Raw genomic sequence first — 20,607 nt, forward strand, 5'->3', positions numbered from 1 at the left:
AAAACCAAAAACCAACCAACCAAACCAAACCAAACCAAACCCTACGGGCTGTGTCTCCCACCATGTTTGTCTAACTCACCTAGGTTGCTTCTGGACATTGCCTCCACAGCAGCAGGAACCGCCTGCTCTGACTTTGCTCGTGACAATTTGTCTTTGGTGCTCTTCTGGTTGCTCTCATGACCATTGGTCAAGTTGTTCAGACTAACGCGTCAAACTCGTTGGAGTGGACTGTTCCTTCGGCTGCAGTTTCAGTTTGGTTCGGCTTGGGAACAGGATGCCATTGTGAGTTCCTACCGAATTGATTTGAGTATCTGACCGAGACATGTTCCGACTCTGATTTTTGGGTTTGGGTGAGTTTGATGACTTTCCTGGCGAGGTATTTTTTGGTTTAGATCGTGACGAATCAAGCTTTGAGCTGGAGGCAGCCTCTCTGTACCGACCTGGATAGGCCACTTCACTGCCGTAAAATTTCTTCTGGAGTTTAGGCTGAAAGCCTTCCCTGAAACTGCTGGTGGAGTCTGTCTGAAGTCTGCGTAGTTCCCTCTCAGCCTTCAGTAGCGGTGAGGGGCCGCTGTCACTGTCAACATCTGACTCTGGAGATGATTCGACTCTTCGGTGACCCCCCGGTTCGCTCACATATAATCTGCTGATACAAGTAACAGCATTAATAGACAGTGTACTTGCCTTGGTGACTGACTAAAAGATTATAACAGTTGTTATTGACCCTGAATTTAGTGATGATGCAACCTCTAATTTCCAAATCGGTGAAGAGATCCCAGAATGCTGACACCAGTGTACAGGACTTGCAAAGTCGTTTGACATGTTTAATGGGCATTGTCACGTGGGGGACACCTGAACTGGGCTTCACACATTGTACCCATGTGGGTATCGAAACCCCGGATCTTTGGCGTGACGAGCGAATGCTTTAATTACAAGGCTAACTCACCACCCCAGTTTAACGTGAACGTCAGGGACCAAGTATGCACAGATAACTGACACCAGTACACAGGACTTGCAAAGTAACTGAATGTGCCCTTCAGGGACCAAGTATCTACAGGTAAGAATCAGTCCAAATACAAGGCATTTATGTGAGTAGCAATGACTGAGCATGTGAAAAACTGTTTTGTAGTTGGAATGAAAAATACACATGTTCAAGAGGCCATCATGTTTAAAGATACTGAATTAATTCAACACCTAAATCAGATTTCCACAATATTTAGAGACACATCTTGATACTGAAATGAGGGTTGCCCATATCACAATGTTAAAGTACCTTTCCATGGACATATACGGAGCTGAAGTCCTCCCATTGATTATCTCCCCTTGATTTGGTTCCGCTGAGCGATGGCTTTCGCTATATCCATATGAGTCTTCATAACTGGTCTTTGCTGAAGCCATACTGTGAACAGAAATGCTATATTATAAGTTGTTCACTGGTCTCTAGGGGACATGGGCTGATGTACCATGATGTTTATGTTCCCTGAGCCCAGGGAGGGCAAGGGGAACATAAAGAAACATCAATGGTACATCAACCCATGGGCCCCGAGGGACCAGTGAACAATTTATCTCACTGAACACCTCAATGGTAATTTTAAACTGATTGAAGCACAGGTATCAGATCATAGTATGGAGGACAAGAAAAACAAATTTAGAGTTATCTCCCTTCCATCGATTTGCATTCGCAAAACATCATTACATCATAAGTGATTCAATGTTATTCATGATAAAGAATTACTACTACAGTACCGAATGAGTTTGGCATTCCCAGCAGGGTATATAGAAAATGTTACTTGCTTTGTAAAGGGGTACATCAGAAAATAATAGAAGAGCCAGCCAATCAATCAGAAAACAACATTTATGTGAGAGGCAAGATAATAAAGCTTGGTAGGTGGGTGGGTTGCAGTAAAGGTATAGCTATCATTGTATACTGTGGTGTAAAAGGGTCACAATTTTTCATATGTTCTTATTGTCTCTAATGGAATACTATAATCAAACATGCAGAAATTTAACCTTCAAACTTCACAACACTTCAGGTTATGCCTAATCCCAAGAAGAAATAGAAATTTGAAAATTCCTTTCAATCAAAAATGTTTATCCCCGCCCTTTCTCCCTCCATCCTTCTTCCATCCATCCATCCATCATCTTTCTTCTTTCTTTCATCTATCCATTCATTCGATCCATCCATGCATTCCATCCATCCATCCATCTTTCTTTCTTCCATCCATCCATCCATCATCTTTCTTCATCCATCCATCATCTTCAATCCATCTATCCATTACATCCATCCATAATCTTTCTTCCATCCATTCCATCCATCTTCCATCTATCATTACATCCATTCATTCATTCCATCAATCATTGTATCCATCCATCCATCCACCCATCTTCCATCCATCCATCTTCTTTCTTCCATCCATCCATCATTCATCCATTCCATCCATCCATCTTCATCTATCATCTTTCTTTCTTCCATCCATCCATTCCATCCATCATCGTCCATCCATCCATCCATCCCATCCATCCATCTTCCACCCATCATCTTTCTTTCTTCCATCCATCATCTTTCTTCATCCATCCATCCATCTTCCATCCATCATCTTCCATCCATCCATCCATCCTTCATTCCATCCATCCATCTTTCATCCATCATCTTTCTTCATCCATCCATACATCCATCTTCCATCTATCATCTTTCTTCATCCATCTATCGATCTTCCATCCATCCATTCCATCGATCCAGCCAGCCAGCCAGCCAGCCATCCTCACTATACACATAGAGGTGAACATCACTAACCTTAGTGCAATTGCTGCCTTGTGTTTCAAGTTCTCATTCTCCCTCGCAAGCTGTTTGCTGTGAAGCTCCAACTTGGAAATAGTCCTGAAATTCACACAGAGTCAGCATAAGTTTTTATCGTTTCTTGTTTAACGCAATACTGCAGCTTTATGACAGCAGTCTGTAAATAATCGAGTCTGGACCAGACCATCCAGTGATTCACAACATAAGCATTGACTACTCAATTGGGAACCGATGACATGCATCCACCAAGTCAGCGAGCCTGACCACCCGATCCTGTCAGTCACCTCTTACAACAAGCATGGGTTGCTGAAGACCAATTCTAACCTAGATCTTTAAGATTGAAATGCAGAAGTATTTCAAACATTACTGCCATGTTCACATTGATTTAACTTAAATGTACTGTGCCAGTGTGAAATGTGCCATGACAGATTGTGAGTCAGTAAAGAATCGGGTATTCCTTAATTTCCATCAAACAGTTCACATATCGTCAGGTAACACCACTTACTTATCACGATCTGCCACCTCTTGGCGGGACAGCTGTAGCTTCCTATCACTGTCCCCCAAACGCCCCTGAAAGATGTAAGTGACTAGTTACCACCACAATCATCATAGGCTATAAACATAATAAAGGCCATCTTTTGTGACATGATAACCTAACAAACGGTTCAAATAATGGCCGAAATTGTAGTTGTGCTTCATGCATTACAAGAGATATACAAGCATTATTCCAGCTATATGGTGGCGATCTGTAAATAATCCAGTCTGGACCAGACAACCCAGTGATCAACATCAAGAGCATTGATCTACGCAATTGGGACACGATGACGAGTCAACCAAGTCAAGATATACAAGCATGGCAAAAATATATCATAAAATTACAATCAGGTGTTGGTATGGACAAGTGAGTCTGCCAGACAAAGAATACTGTCTCAAGTGATCTGTTATCATAATGATTTAGCATCTTTTAGCCTCAATGTCTAGTATTTATCTGTATTATTTGATATATTGTACACATGAATAACTTCAGTGAAGTGAATAGAAAGCATCAATGGTGCACGCTATTATATCATAATTACCAGGAGTGACTTTTGAGGGGGAAACAACTATTGCGATAGTGATAGTCTATTGCAACATACTATTGTCACCAACTATTGCAATACTATTGCAATAAAAACAAATTCACCCTGAATTGTCTCATTTGAAGTAATTTCCCAAATGAATGCATAGCTTATATGAAATAAAACAAGTTGAAGTAGTTTTAGGTCTTGGAACCCAGATCAAGTAAACAGTTACAACATAAACTTATTGTTATTCATAAGTTCAAACTCAGAGTCGCATGCCGTGTTTGTCTCCATGCTTAAGAGGTAACAGGGACAGATAACTCTAAATCAAAGTGAACGAATCTGGTACTTCCTGTATTTTGAGCTACTCATTTATCAACACAAGTCAATTACGAAACTATCAATAGTCACACATACTATCGATAGTTTTTCCTTTCTACCATCGATTATTTGCTATTGGAGACTCAACAACTGTAATCCATTCATAGTTTGATACAGCGTTACAGCCCTACTGCTAACATGTATCACAATGTGTTTGAAAAATATCTGTATATTTCATATCTCAAACTCATGCAGATTTTCATCCTAATAATAAGTAATCTTCTATAGCGCACAGTCTCCAAACAACAAGTGATAGATTGTGGCGCTTTATCAGAATCAGATTATTATTACCCCGGATAACCCAAGCTGCCTGTTAGGCGCTAGAAGGTTATAGTCACATGACTATCCAACCGGGTACCCATTTTCTGCTGGGTGAACAAAGGCAAGTTTGAACAACTCACTTGCCTAAGGTGAGACCACATGTATCACTAATGGCAGGTTTTATATGAGTAACAAGTCGAATTGAAATTTTCAAATTCAGAATTTAGCATATGATTCCAGCGATGAAATAGGGAAACTATTCGTGACCAGCATTCCGTATATAATGTGTCTGTTATTATATCGCTCTAATATGAGGAGGGAAGGTTCCATGGATATTTTTCTTAATAATCTGAAACAAACTACACATGACAGAACATATGCAATATACTGTAGACCATTCTACAATACAAGAATCATTATTGCAACAAGCTGCAATACAAAATTCAAGCCAATACCATCGCTAGAAATTAATGAAGATTTTATTACCCTCAAAATATCATATGTTCTCTCCAAATCATCGTGACTTGTCGAAAGCAACTGCAATTGTAAAAGACATATTGTTAAAATACTGTATCACACTGCATAATACATGACTTTCAATAGTGGAGCTCAATTTGCCAAGCAGAAACTAACTGAATTTATGAATGAAAATGTCAGTTTAAAAGCAAGAATCTACCAAAACCTGCTTTCAGACATAAAGTAAAGTGAGTTTTTCTGTAGATAATGAAGTTATGAATATCTGTCTCACATTGCTGATACATAATCTTCTTTGTCAATGACACTGCTAGTGATAGGATTGTTTATAACATGGTGCAGTTAATATTTTGACGGTGCAAACTGATTAATTCACTTGGCTGCATGAATTAGTCCCTTGCCACAACAAAATTAATCCACTCACTCTCGATTTGTTGCATTAAAACTGTTCCAGGTTCTCATAATTAGCACTCAAAATTTATTGGGACTGTCTAGTTTGGAACTTGTGAGGCTATTTCTACATAAAGTGAGTACATACTTCATAGTTTGGTTTCTCCATAATGGTTTCCGTAGTACATCTACACTAACAATTCAGACGGACTGACCATCCATGCCTGACCCCACCCACTAACTGTTCTGATGACAGCATGTGAGTACATACCCTCTTGAGAGCCTGCACTAATAAATCAGACGGACTGACCATCCATGCCTGACCCCACCCACTAACTGTTCTGATGACAGCGTGTAAGTACATACCCTCTTGAGAGCCTGCACTAATGAATCAGACGGACTGACCATCCATGCCTGACCCTCCCACTAACTGTTCTGATGACAGCGTGCAAGTACATACCCTCTTGAGAGCCTGCACTAATGAATCAGACGGACTGACCATCCATACCTGACGACACCCACTAACTGTTCTGATGACAGCGTGTAAGTACATACCCTCTTGAGAGCCTGCACTAATCAATCAGACGGACTGACCATCCATGCCTGACTACACCCACTAACTGTTCTGATGACAGCATGTAAGTACATACCCTCTTGATAGCCTGCACTAATGAATCAGATGGCCTGACCATCCATGCCTGACCCTCCCACTAACTGTTCTGATGACAGCGCAAGTACATACCCTCTTGATAGCCTGCACTAATGAATCAGACTGACAGACCATCCATGCCTGACCCTCTCACTAACTGTTCTGATGACAGCGTGTAAAAGTACATACCCTCTTGATAGCCTGCACTAATCAATCAGACGGACTGACCATCCATGCCTGACCCTCCCACTAACTGTTCTGATGACAGCGTAAGTACATACCCTCTTGAGAGCCTGCACTAATCAATCAGACGGACTGACCATCCATGCCTGACTACACCCACTAACTGTTCTGATGACAGCATGTAAGTACATACCCTCTTGAGAGCCTGCACTAATGAATCAGATGGCCTGACCATCCATGCCTGACCCCACCCACTAACTGTTCTGATGACAGCGTGTAAGTACATACCCTCTTGATAGCCTGCACTAATGAATCAGACTGACTGACCATCCATGCCTGACCCCTCCCACTAACTGTTCTGATGACAGCGTGTAAGTACATACCCTCTTGATAGCCTGCACTAATGAATCATCAGACTGACAGACCATCCATGCCTGACCCTCCCACAAACTGTTCTGATGACAGCGTAAGTACATACCCTCTTGATAGCCTGCACTAATGAATCAGACTGACAGACCATCCATGCCTGACCCTCCCACAAACTGTTCTGATGACAGCGCAAGTACTTACCCTCTTGAGAGCCTGCACTAATGAATCAGACAGCCTTACCATCCATGCCTGACTCCCACCCACAAACTGTTCTGGACGACGGTGTGTAAGTACATACCCTCTTGAGAGCCTCCTTGTCCCGCCTGCTGCTCTCTGTCAACTCCTGCTGGTGCTGTAACACAAGCACACATAGCTTCAGCCTTACAAGTAACTTTAATGCAATTGAAAAACAACCCAAAGAGCTTTTCACAAACTACTGCATCTCTTTGACCTCTGACCATGCAGATGTTTATTCACATGTATTAATGATGCAGTACAGAATAATATCAACACCTGTAAACATCCTCAAAAGCAATATTTAGATATTATGGCATGACATACTGCATTTCTGAGATACTGTTGAAAATGCATGGTAACCATGAAAACGCTTTAAAATCCCATGTGTCTTCACATTTACCATCCTGAACTATAGGGCGTGTGGGTGGCCTAATGGTTAAAGCGTTGGCTCGCCATCAAGACCCGGGTTGAATCCCCACATGGGCACATTGTGTGAAGCCCATTTCTGGTGTCCCCCGCCGTGATGTTGCTGGAATATTGCTAAACGCTGGGTGTAAAACCAAACTCATTCAGTCAGTCAGTCCTGAACTATAGTTTTGAAGGAAGCAGTATCTGTGATGATTCTGATGATAACAAAGCGCATCATGATGGACACATGATGCAATCTGCAGTTTTAAATGATGCGAGATAAAACTGTGACGTTGACCTCCAACATGGACCGATGGAAGTGTTTGGAACAACACATTCTCAAAATGATAAAATATCTATTCATACTAAAGACTGATCCATTAATAAGTAGTAGTGGTGTTATTTCTAAAATAGCATGGTTACCATGGAAACACCTCCAAAGATTTGGTGCCAGACACACTTTAAGTCTGGCACTCCGTGATGGAAAACCAGAATTTCCAAGCTTTCCAAATAACCAAATACATCTTGCCATACCTTAAGTAGATCTATCACCTTTATTGTTAAGAGTTAGATAGAGATATTCTTCCTCCATAAACGTTTCTGGGTTGTAAAAATATATCCTAGGTGTAGGATTCCCCTACCAGTTGTAGAACTAGATCATCTACATTGAATTTTCCAGGATGGAATCAATAACCAAGGTATATTATTCAAAGAAAATAATGAACCTGGAAATGAACCCTCTATTACACATACACCATCAAGAAAAAAATATAATCATCGAATTTGTAAAACCACTGTCATGGACAAGGAATTACCAACCTTGTATGCATCTTTCAGAGCCTGGGCTTGCTGTCTGTTTGTAGATTCCAGATCCCTATACTGACTGTCCTTGTCCTGACGAGGAGTGAAGTTAGATCTACCCGTCCTCGTAGAGCTTCAACACTGTTAAGCTGCGACTCGTCATAGCTTAGTCCAGTAATCAGTCTGAGGAGAGAAAATCTACATTACTATCCACTGGGGAGGAGACAAATTTCACTTCAGCATTAAAATACTTGGTTACTATATAGGACATACTTGGAAATTGTGTATGACAATACTTGGACACTGTGTAGGACAGTACACCATTTGTGTAGGACAATACTTGGATACTGTATGGCAATACTTGGGACACTGTGTAGGACAGTACTCTGCTTGTGTATGACAATACTTGGACACTGTATGACAATACTTGGACACTGTGTAGGACAGCACACTATTAGTGTATCACAATAGTTCAACACTGCTTATGACAATACTCGGACAGTGTATGACAAAACTTGGAAACTGTGTAGGACAGCACTCTGTTAGTGTATGACAATACTTCAACACTGTGTTGGACAATACTCTGATAGTCTATGACAATACTTGGACACTGTGTAGGACAATACTTGGACACTGTGTAGGACAATACTTGGACGCTGTGTAGCACAGTACTCTGTTAGTGTATGAAAATACTTAGTTACTATATAGGATAGCAGTCTCTTAGTCTATGACAATACTTGGACACTGTGTATGACAATTCTCTGCTTGTGTATGGCAATACTTGAACACTGTGTATGACAATACTTAGACACTGTGTATGACAGTACTCTGCTTGTGTGTGATAACACTTGGACACTGTATGAGAAAACATGAATACTGTGTATGACAATCCTTGGATACTATGCATGGTAATGTTTGTATACAGTGTATGACAATGTCTGGCTCATGTGTATGACAATACTTGGCTTGAGTGTATGACTCTACTTGAATAGTATGTATGACAATACTTTATACAGAATGGTTGATAATGCTTGGATACTTGAGTATCTAAGACAATAAAACACAGATATGCTACACTGAATAGACAACACACATACAGTACATGTAGTAAAGCACTTACTGCACGGATTTCTAAACCTTGTAATTTTTGTTCTAGGTCCCTTATTCGCCTGAAAGAAGAAAAGTAACCTGTTTTCAACTCACGAGAATAACTGTACATGATGTTGGTAGCAACAACATACACTACACAAAGGACCATATGATTCTTTCTCATCACTATAGTTATGCATAACAGATTGTTACAGGAAAGAATGAGGCGTTGCATTAATACTTCTGAGAAGTATACTACCTCGACATACATCACATACATCATCATCATCACTGGTCCATTTCTTCAAAATAATATTGAGTTCACTAAATAATGATTACCAATTGCTGAGAAAGCATATGAAACATTAATTTGCAAAACATATATTTCAGCTTCTATCATCACAGAGTATGTTCTGCAGGTTGAAAGGCAAAACAGTGAATTTTACATGAAGCCACCAGTATATAACAGTAAAATTGTAATTGTTACTGACACTTTGGCATCATGTAGTTGATCGTCTAAGCTCTGACATCGAAGTTTAAGTTCTTGACTCTCTTCTCGCAGGATTCGTTCGTGTGCAGATTCACTGGGTGTATGTGTAGCACTTAGTGATGACCTCAGTTCTGCCATTTCCGCCTCGTAGTATTCCCGCAAGTCAGACAGGTGCTTGGCGTGCTTCTCTCGCAGGTTGATTCGGGTACTGGGAAAAAACAACAATGCCAGTGTAAAATCTTACATATTGTTTTTATCACTTACATACGCTGGGTTTTTCTTGACCATGTTAATGCGGGCTTGATTTGTTTATGCAATGTAGAGCGATGCTCATGATGTTGGTCACTGGATTGTCTGATCCAGACTTGATTATTTACAAACAGCTGCCATATAGCCGAGAGCAGCATTAAACCACATAAACTAGTGCAACCTATTATTGATCAGTGCAATCTCATATTTATGTCCATATGCATTGACAGCATGAAACAAAATTCTGACCCTATAAAAGACCCTTAGAATAACCTATGTCTGTTGTCAGAGGCGATCAAATAAAGTCAGGATTGACAACAATCATCAACAAAAGAGGATTCTAACAAAGCCTTGGACAGAATAACCTATATCAGTCGTCAGAGACGATCAACCGTTCATAACTTTTGTCTCAGGGGGTGGGGGTGGGAAATGATGATGATGATTTTTATGGAGAAGCATGTATTTGTGAATGACCCCACCACCCACCCTAAAATTATGCATAAAGGAAGTGATTGCCCCTGCATGTCATGTATCCTCGAGTCATCTGTTTTCGTTCAACATCTGTTTTTAGGGCCCGCCTGTTTGCATGTTTATTTCGCGGTTATTTGCGAGATATTACGCCACCAAACAGGTTATTTTTGGCAGGAGGTCGACTGCTTCAGCACTGACTAACAAAATGATTAGTGTGAAATTTAGGAAGGTACATGATTGCAAACACATGTAAATGTTACGTTTTAGAACCAAGTCTACTAATGCATAAATTTTCATGTAATCAAAATGCTATATCTAAAATATCGTCAGCTCCACCTTTTCAGTATAGCGTCGTCTGCTTGTTTATGGTATGATGTATCATTATCACATGACATATCACGTGGCGTTGCTGTAAGTAAAAAATATATGGAAACTGGATAGGGTCATCTCTTATTACGATTTTCCAAAATACTCATTTAATTTTCGAAACTCCAATGAATATTTCTGTGTCATGGGCCCAGTGTACTCATCCTGCATGATGTGTTTTGGGTCCACCTCAAGCTAATGCACCTCCGACGCGTGTAGTGAGATCTTCTGATGAGTTTGATTGCCCTTGTCAGCGAACGGAGGAGAGTGAAACATGTCTGGACATGTGATGTAACTAGCGAGAAGTCTTATCATGATTAACTTTCACATGAAATTATTACGACCATAGTTTCTAATAATTATTATTGGAACTATTACAAATATTCTTTGGGACTGGATGTTTGTCAACTTAATATTATAAAAATATCAGCATAGCCACCGAATACTGCGTAGATTTCTGTTTCACGGAGAACCAATGAAGTGAGCGAAAACAGATGGCGTCACTTCGTATTCACGATCTGTCGTAGCGAACTATGAGGCCTGTTGTGCGGGTGAAACCACGAGGTTAATCGTCAGATATTTGAATATCATAAATAAATAACAAACAAACGAGGTAGGTTTGTTTATTATCGATTTATTCATGCACTTTATGTTACGTTGGTGTGATCCTTACATGACCGAAAACCGAATACACAAGGATACAAAATCAATGACCCCCATCCCCATAATTTTTAAGCATTACTTTATAATGTGTTTATGTACAAATTGCTGACCCCTCCTACCTCCCCAGAACAAAATGGGTAACCCCCCATTAAAATCATCTTTACCCCCTCTAGCCATAAATTATGAACGATCCCTAAGGTCAGACTTGACAACATTCACCAGCCAAATGAGATTCTGGTGAAGATCTGTTGCGGTCATAAGAGCTGACCAAATCTTGTAAATCTTGCTGCCGTGGTTGATAGTACGACATCACACCCCGATGAAGATCATTGTTCACAATATCAATCACTTGATCTTCTGATTCAGAGTCGTTCATATCACCGGAATATTACGGAGTGACACATGAATGAATGACAAAGAGACATTCAGCAAGAGTCTAATCATTACATAAACCACATCTGATTCAGACAATTATGATAATCTCGACTGATATCATGAGGAAATAACCTTGAGATGAAGGTACAATAGTACAGAGGTACAGATAAGCTGGCGTATCTCGTAAATTACGCAAACATTTATGTGAAAACTCAATTCCTTTCAAGTCTATTGCGTACAAGTACGCTTGAATTTTTGTAAATACTCAATAAATATGACCTAACATGCGTACACACAAAGATGTCAAATCCTAGCTTGCGTACTCAGCAAACCTACTAGAATTTGAAGTAAGCAGACCCATGCTACAGATGGAGGTTACTGAAGAAAGATAGAATAACTGACTCAGAGGTATATTTAGAGGTTCTATTTCAGCACATGAACTTGGCAACTTGCAGTCTTTCTTATCTTTTCTCATATTACAGATCAAATATAAATAACACGCACGTAAACCAACATTTAAACTTTATTCTGTTTTCGCAAATAATGGAAAATGGCAAAATGCCCAATTGAGTTTGAGTGAGGTGGGTATAATTTATTAGGTTACTCAAAGGAAAATTAGGATACCCCATTGAGATGAACACAAGCGAAAGTACATAACTCAATGACCCAAAAGTTATCTGTAGCTCTGTAGTGCGCAAACAACTAAGTCATGATTACATGCAGCTGCTCCTACCGACCAGGGCGGTGGGGTAACCTAGTGGTTAAAAGCGTTCGGCCTCGTCCGCCGAAGGCCGGGTTCGATTCCCAACATGGGTACAACTTGTGAAGCCCATTTCTGGTGTCCCCTGCCGTGATGTTGCTGGAATATTGCTAAAAGCGAGGTAAAACCATACTCAGCCAGCCAGCCTACCCGACCAGCATTGGTTGCGGGGTCGAATTCATACCCAGAATCCCCATGCAGGTTGGTTAGTTGGTTGGTTGTGTAACTGACTGACTGACTGACTGACTGACTGACTGAGTTTGTTATCGTCAGAAACATCACAGATACTGCTTCCTTCAAAACTATAGTTCAGGACTGACTGACTGAATGAGTTTGGTTTTACGCCGCTTTTAGCAATATTCCAGCAACATCACGGCGGGGGACACCAGAAATGGGCTTCACACAATGTACCAATGTGGGGATTGAAACCCGGATCTTCGGCGTGACGAGCCAACGATTTAACCACTGGGCGACCCCACTGTAACACCACACTCAACAACATTCCAGAAATATGACAGTAGTCTGTCTGGACCAGACAATCCAGTGATCAACATCATGAGCATTGACCTACCAGTACGTAATTGCGATATGATAACATGTGTCAACCAAGTCAGTGAGCCTGACCACCTGATCCCGTTAAGTGAGCCAGTGATCTTGTGACAAGCATGGTTACTGAAGACCAATCCTAACCCCGATCTTCATGGATCCATGAGGGCTGGAGACAGGATTACCTCATTGACAGCTGACTATCGTCAAACAGGGAGTCTCCCATCAACACAGACTCCTCTCCGCGGTGGGACAGATCTGGACGGAGACGCACATCAAACGGGCGCTCTGCAGCAGGACTGGGTCGGTGCTCATGCATTGGCGGGGGGCTAGAGTGCTGACTTTCTGACAGGGATTTCTTTGAAAATGACAATGACTGAAAACGAAAGATTTCAATTTTTTAAAACATGAAGGAGAATAATCAGGATGACCATAATACCAGAGGTACAAAGTACGTCAAAGAACAGAAAGAAAGCGAAGAAGGAATTGTTTGATGGGTATACAGTCAGGCCGTGTTTGTCCGGACCACGATAATTCGATTCCCACGATATCCAAGCGGTAGCTAGCTGTAACCAATCTTGTTTACTATGTAATATCATTAACTGCTGATTCATTAATCCGGTGCTTCACTCTCCGGATCCGGACATTAATTAATTCATGATCTTACTTAGTGACAACACTGCCAGTCACAAGTGTGCCAATGTCAAATTGACCAACATGAAAGTTCATTGCCTGACACCAACACCACTGTCATTGGCTATTTCTTTAAACCCGAGTGAGTTTCTGAGTTTTGATTGTTATACAAATTGTAATTAAGTCATTTATTACATGTACATGTATACGTTCTTATGTTCTTGTCTCTGTATGTAAAAGGGAAGTAACTCTACTGTAGTGGTGTACATAATGGTTCATTTCATTAGTCCGTACGTTTCACTATCCGAACGTTTTTGATGAAAAACGGAAGTGTTCGGATTAACGCGGCCTGACTGTATGTACCATGTACAATCCCACCGGTAAGAAGATGTCATTTTATTCCTAGCGCTAATATCACAATGATGACAGCAATCTGCCAAATTAACACAACACTGGAGCAGCCTACCTTGTGGTCAATAGCATGAGAACCACCTGGGTATCATGTGACACTAAATGAACCAAATGACAGCAGTTCCAGTTGTAATATATGTCATTATTTCAGCAGATGTGCCATGACCCTGACAAGAAAATCGGTCCCTAAGAATGTTACAGTACACCTTACCCTGTTTGAGCTCTTCACTTTGGAGATCGGCATAGGACTGCTGTATACCCCGCCCCGGAGCAGACGGTCTTCTGTAACATCTGACCTTGACCTTGACAAGCTGGAATCTCCCATTCCTGTAGATCTCCTTGGTGATACATATCCAGTCTCCATGGCAACATAGCTCCTTTCGGGTGACCGAGTAGGAGAGTCAAAAGCGTGTTCAAGGGACCTACGGACGGGCAATGAAGTAGATTGCTGCACTTGATATTCAGCAAGATCGCCGTAAGACGGAACCCGTCTCTCTTGATGGGGCCGTAGGGTGGGTGTTCTCAATGGGTCCGCTGACGTGGGTCCTCGAGATGGTCCACTGTATGGTATCTGGTCCTCATCCCCTTCTCCTGAATCTCCAGAACTGTAATCCACCAATCCACTTCTATAAGACTCCACGACTGGAGAGATGGGGTGCCGGCTGAAACAATTAAAATTACATCAGTGGACAACACCTAGCCTGCATCAGACATGTTAAAGTACAGGATCTTACATTGTTTTCAACGTTTTGGGACACCATACATGGGCCTAGCCACTGAGGACCCAGTTGGCCTGAAGCAGCTCCCAGAGTGTCTCAATAATTTGTGAGAAACCTTACAGTTTTCAGCAAGATGTGAATGTGTAAGGACAGCTCACAAAGATTCACCATACCTGTACTGGTCAGTGGCGAGGCCACTGAGGACACGGTCAGCCATGGGCGAAGCGTCTCGGAGCAGCTCTCGGTGTGAGTCAAGGCGGTGCTGGATGGCAGACTGCTGCTTGTGCAGCTCTCGCTCCATCTGGTCCTGGATGTCTTGGATGAGGCGCTGGTGCTCCGAGTACTGTGACCGGAGCTCTGTCCGGTGCTGTTCCTCTAAAACCTTGAACATCTTCAGCCAGGACACCTGAACAAACACACAGCATACCACCACAGGTAGGATGTTTAATAAGGGATGAAACGATACAGCAAGGTTATGATACGATAGTATCACAATACATAGGTCATATTTACATCAAATCTTTAGGTACCACCTGTAAATGTTTCAGAGTAGTTTCAAAAGGAACAGCTAGCTGAAAGCACATCTGCATCACAGGCATTTTTACAGTGATTTTTAAAATGCTAATTTGTACACATATTTTAATATTCTTTGTTTCTTTATTCCTTTACATGATGGCAGTCGGTATATAATCCAGTCTGGATATCACGGTAGTAGTGTTGGAGAAGTAGCTTCCATGTTGTACAAATAATGTCAATGATGACTGAAACTACCAGTTTTGATTACAACATAACAAGAAACACCCCATGAAGTTTGCAAAACGATACCTCAGCTAAGGATTGTTGACATCAATTTGATCAGCAATTTTTTCTTGGAATTGGGCCATAAGTATTAAGAAATAGATTTTGATAGAGAAATTATTCTGCACATATGTGTATTACGTGGATTTTATGAATTCATGGAAGAATTAACACATGCTCATACACTAGCTCTATTAATCAGATAAGATTACAACGCATTACATGGATTTTATTCCACTATGGGATTCAAACTTGTAACTTAAGTAAACTGGATTGTTTTGTTTTATTTGTTGAATGGTGCCACAATCAGTAATATTCCAACTATAGTATGGCGGTCCTCTAGTACTCTACTCTTGAACAGACAATACAAAGATTGACATCACGAGCATCAATCTAAGCTTTTGGGATACAACTAGCATCAACCACATCATCGACTCTGACAAAACATTTTCACTGTCGATCATGATGAGGTAGCTAGTGGTTAATGAATTTGCTTGTCATGGTTTGACTTGGTTTGACTACCACAAAGTTTCAGGTCAAGGCCCGTTTCTAGCATTTCTTAGCCATGATTAATGATCTTATACTGTAAATCATGAATGAAATTAATGCGTCCACGAATTGAATGCGAAAGTCGCGAGGGTCTGGTCTGAAATGCATCATGAAATTATTGCAAGCTCAGGAATCTGTGTTAATGATAAGATGTGACACTCTGAATATTTGATGTTCATTTTCTTTTCACACTTGTTATTTACCAAATAACCTGAATTGAGCTTGTTAAGCAATAAACGGAAATGAGCTGACGATGTTTTGATAACGTTGTTGTCGTGTTTGATCATGTGATTGCTTGCTACTACTTGTCTTATGACAACATTTATAAACGTAATCCAACTTGAAAGACACAAGGCATCTACCCAGGTACAACAAACAAGTGGTTGGAGAATGTCTGGTCTGGCTGATGTGCTTGAGTAACTTTAAGCAATGACCAGTGATTGTAACCAGTGATAATTACATGTGGCTTGAGATACCTGTAATGAGGAAGTGACCTGTATTGGTGTAATGTGTAGTGTCAACACTTCCGCTATTGTTGCATAATTTGCCGATGAATAAGTTTAATGGATATCAATTAGTGTCATGGAAATTAGTCCTCATTTGTCCATTAATTTTATGAGAGATGTCTAAATTGTTATTATATACTTTATTGTTATGATGAATGCTAACCCAAAGACGATGAAGACGACAAGAGATTTACGATTTCTGTCTTCTATTAAGTTATCAAAACTAGACATGGTCAGACTGAAATGTGTCATTATAATAATGCGAGAAGCATACAAACTCGTTTTTCAAGATTAATAAAATGTTTACATTAATTTCATGATTTACAGTAATTTGAATATTGCTAAAAATGCAGTGTAAGCCTACACTCACTCATATCCTTGGCGCCACTTTCAAGTAGGCTAGACTCACCTAAAAAAAAAAAATTATCAAAATTATTGAACTAGAATCTCCCTCACCTGTTGATCTTTCAGTGTTTTATATCCTGGTACAGGGCCTGAGCTGGGAGGTGATGTGACAACTTCCGACTGATACAGATGTCTGTGGTCAGCTCGGGGACAGATCTGGAGCTGGCACAGAGTGGTACTGGTCATGTGGTTGAATGCGCCCACTAATGTAACTACCGCTCACGCTTATTCCCATAATCAGACGTGTAGGATTCTCGGCTCTGATCAACATTCTCATAGCGCCTCCCATCAATCTCCTCCCTCCGTGAAGACCTATAAGTATGATCTCTCCGTTCATAGCTGGATCTCATCCGTGGTGAGATAGGAGGCTTACCCAGAGATGGGCTTCCAGAATTGCTTGGTCTGCTGGGTGGCACCTCTTGCTCCTGCCTGGTCTTCAGAATGCCCTTGGCAGGAACTTCAGACAGGTAGGATTCCTGCAGTTCCCCATCTTCATTTACCTTCCTCCCAGACTGAACTTCCTCGGGCGAGGTTTCAAGAACATCCGATACCTGCTCAGCCTCAGCACCGGAACCTTCTCGTGTGTCATCCTGGGCTTCCTGACCTGCTCCACTTGTGTTATCTTGTTCATCATCCTTCATGTCCTGCTCTTGCACTTGTTGCCTTCCATCACCCACCTCACTTCTCTCTGCATCCACTTGCCCATTTGCATCATCAAGCTCTGAAGATTCCCTGAGTTTTAGGCTCATGAAAACAGTGCCCTTCATCCCGGGGGGAGTCTTCACAATCTTGAACGCCTTTCTCTCACCTTCATTATCAGACTTATGGGAGCTCGCTGAGCTTTCACTCAGTGAGCGTCGAGCACTCTCATCATCTGACCTTCTTGGCGAAGTGGGTGGACATTCTGAGCTGGTCCATTTTCCTGTCTTTTTATCATACTTGATGTGTTCTCCAGTCTCTAATATCATACACTCTTTGACTCCTGGTGAAACCTGCCTGCACACTTTGTAGTTACCGTAATTCATAGGGTATTCCGGATATGGAGAACCTTCCTCGATACAGACAACCTTAATATCATCATCGTCATCATCATCATCATCGCCTTCAGCTTCATCGTCGTCTTCATCCTCAGCTCCCTTCATTTGTGGCTCAACAACCCGATCAGCTTCAGGGCTACTTTCATCAAAGTCTTGGTTTTGTTCCATAAGAATAGAAGGAAGGTCCTCTTCTGTTGTACGTTTATTACCATCTTGATCTACACCAAACATTTTTTCCTCACCACTCGGATCCGTTTGCTGTAAATGCTTATCTACAGATAGATCAGCCGGACCTTTGGAATCAGCATCCCCATCCGCTTCAGTGCCCCCTCCGACTGATAGAGCTGCAGCACCATCAGCAGCCAACGTGTCTGCTGGAACATTTCCAGAGTCAGACTTTAAAGATGTGTCACTATCACTGTTCATCATAAGTGCTTTGCTGAGAACCTCCTTGACAACAACCCTAGCCTCATCACTGTTCTCTCTGTTGGTCTCCCTACCATCTGTTTCTTCTTCACTCTCTCTACCAGTATCAAAATGGTGCGACCCAAAGGAATCCCCGGGGTCGCTCATGACACCCGACACCTTGGTCTCGGGCGATGAAAAGGGTGAAGCAGGCCTAGGTTCTCCAGATTGTGCCGAAATGTCTGGAACTTCATCCCTGTGTTCTTCAACTGTTCCACTTGTGGTAACATCAATAACACCAGTCTTTGTTTCCTTGTGGTCCGGCTCACCATCTTCTCCCGATATGTTCTGAGGATTCTCTGCAGGGATAGTAGGTGTTTTCTTGGCTTCATCCACATCCTGGTCTGGTTCAGAAGAACCAGCAGTAGCTTCAGCTGGAACCGCCTCAACCAGTGGACTCTCACCATCAGGCTCAACCGGTGGACTCTCGCCATCTTCATCTTGCCTCACAGGCTCTGCAACATTGTCTGCTCTTTGTTGCACATTATCCTCACCACCTTCCGTGTCCACAGTGTTTGACTGAGCTTCAGCATCCTGACCTGGTGTCACCGGCCTCTCAAGGGGGACAACTCCATTTGCCCCAGAGTTATCCCCATCTTTCAGATCATCATCTCTGACAGAGGATGTGCCATCATCTGCAGCATGATCTCTTTCCTCTCCACCACTGCCAGGATCATCCATTATCCTGAAAACAAGAAAATATGACGATCATATGTACACCTGATACTGAATTTCTAAGGTCTTTTTCTGGATCTGCTCAGAAGTAGATATCAGACTCCAAGTCCGAAGCAAATGAAACAATTCCCAGATAGAATCAACAATTTCCAAAACCTTACAATTTGCAAAAACAAGAGCAGCAAACATAGTAAAAAGATCCTGTTCTGATAATATGTCAAACTATTTTCAGTTTAATTGGCAAGGGAACGTAGATTGAAATCTCTGGTGCTGCTACACCACTGAATACAGGTTTGTCTATCATGTCTATAAAGTATAATGACAACATGAGATCAATTTTTTTAGATCTTTTACAAAAATCACCTGGATCGCATTGATAAAATAATATAATTATGACCTATGTACAAGTTATGAATTACAGGTTTTTGACAATATAAAAAGATGACTTTCCACAATCAGAGTGAGTAACAAGGCTTACTACATGGTGATGCAGACTTAACATCATTAAATCTGTAGCCGATATTATGTACATGATGCCAAAACATGCTTTACAATGCTTCCATCATACGGATTAAGTGATAGGTTTTTAACATCATGGGAGAGAAATTCAGCTTGAGAGAAAAAGGATCTTGATCATGAACTTTAATGACTTTAGATGACGTTTTAACAGGTACCTAAATCAGTACTCTGTCTCTAAATCATCATGGTTGTAGAAAAAGAAAGTAAACCAACATCAACATCAGATTCTATGTATATCAGCCCTTCAGTGAAGTAATTGAAACACCTTGTTAACCTCAAACGCCCAGCGATTGTCAACCGTATAAATCAATAACTCGGCAACTAATCCCACGAGAAGTGGTCTTCTGAAGGAGATATGTGAACCCCTTGCCGAGATTGATCGAGATTACAACCGCAGACTAACGGACTATGAAGATAAACAAACACAAACTGCAGTGGTTTTCAAAATATACACACATTTTCAACCAAAACAAGATTCACCTTTGCATAGATTTAATTATGAAGCAGCAAGCAACTAGAGGTTTTTCTACCGCGTCTCCTCACACTGTTTTTGCTTCTCAACATTGACATTGTGGTGAATGAGACTTGGACGCTGTTGCCGGGTTCGTGTAAAACAAAATTTTGCTTCAGTAACACGCAATGAAATCATGTGTAAACAATACTTACGGCAAGGATGTCCTGAGACCAGTCAAGATCCTTTTCGTCTTATTCCGGTAACTGTAACTAATTCCGATAAATATCCGTGCTGTTTCACACGGATCATTCGTCAACAAAGTTCAGATTTTCGTTTCCTGTTGATACTTGCGCACTGATGCGGCGGGGGTCGCCAGTGTTAGACGCGATCTTGGGTGTCGTAAATTATAAATATTG

The 20,607-nt window shown here is 41.3% G+C and overlaps 3 protein-coding genes across 3 annotated transcripts; all 3 read right to left on the reverse strand.

Moving 5' to 3' along the window:
- Nucleotides 1-201: 201 nt before the first annotated feature.
- Nucleotides 202-6,808, reverse strand: LOC124267752. The gene is made up of 5 exons (XM_046702742.1): nucleotides 6,767-6,808; nucleotides 3,303-3,367; nucleotides 2,795-2,878; nucleotides 1,274-1,399; nucleotides 202-643 (listed from the first exon to the last, which is right to left on the reverse strand). The coding sequence occupies exons 1-5, from the start codon at nucleotides 6,806-6,808 to the stop codon at nucleotides 202-204; spliced, it is 759 nt and encodes a 252-aa protein (XP_046558698.1).
- Nucleotides 6,809-8,170: 1,362 nt separating this feature from the next.
- LOC124267753 lies at nucleotides 8,171-17,227 on the reverse strand. The gene is made up of 7 exons (XM_046702743.1): nucleotides 17,093-17,227; nucleotides 14,957-15,189; nucleotides 14,276-14,726; nucleotides 13,206-13,396; nucleotides 9,592-9,798; nucleotides 9,132-9,180; nucleotides 8,171-8,194 (listed from the first exon to the last, which is right to left on the reverse strand). Exons 1-7 carry the CDS (start codon nucleotides 17,225-17,227, stop codon nucleotides 8,171-8,173), a joined length of 1,290 nt encoding a protein of 429 aa, XP_046558699.1.
- A 26-nt stretch (nucleotides 17,228-17,253) lies between these two features.
- Nucleotides 17,254-20,532, reverse strand: LOC124267754 (clumping factor A-like). The gene is made up of 2 exons (XM_046702744.1): nucleotides 20,404-20,532; nucleotides 17,254-19,228 (listed from the first exon to the last, which is right to left on the reverse strand). The coding sequence occupies exon 2, from the start codon at nucleotides 19,222-19,224 to the stop codon at nucleotides 17,254-17,256; it is 1,971 nt and encodes a 656-aa protein (XP_046558700.1). The 5' UTR covers nucleotides 19,225-19,228; nucleotides 20,404-20,532.
- Between the last annotated feature and the right edge of the window lie 75 nt (nucleotides 20,533-20,607).

Source organism: Haliotis rubra, unplaced genomic scaffold, assembly GCF_003918875.1.
Source record: "Haliotis rubra isolate DU_JTF1 unplaced genomic scaffold, ASM391887v1 Scf1335, whole genome shotgun sequence".
NCBI lineage: Eukaryota > Metazoa > Mollusca > Gastropoda > Lepetellida > Haliotidae > Haliotis > Haliotis rubra.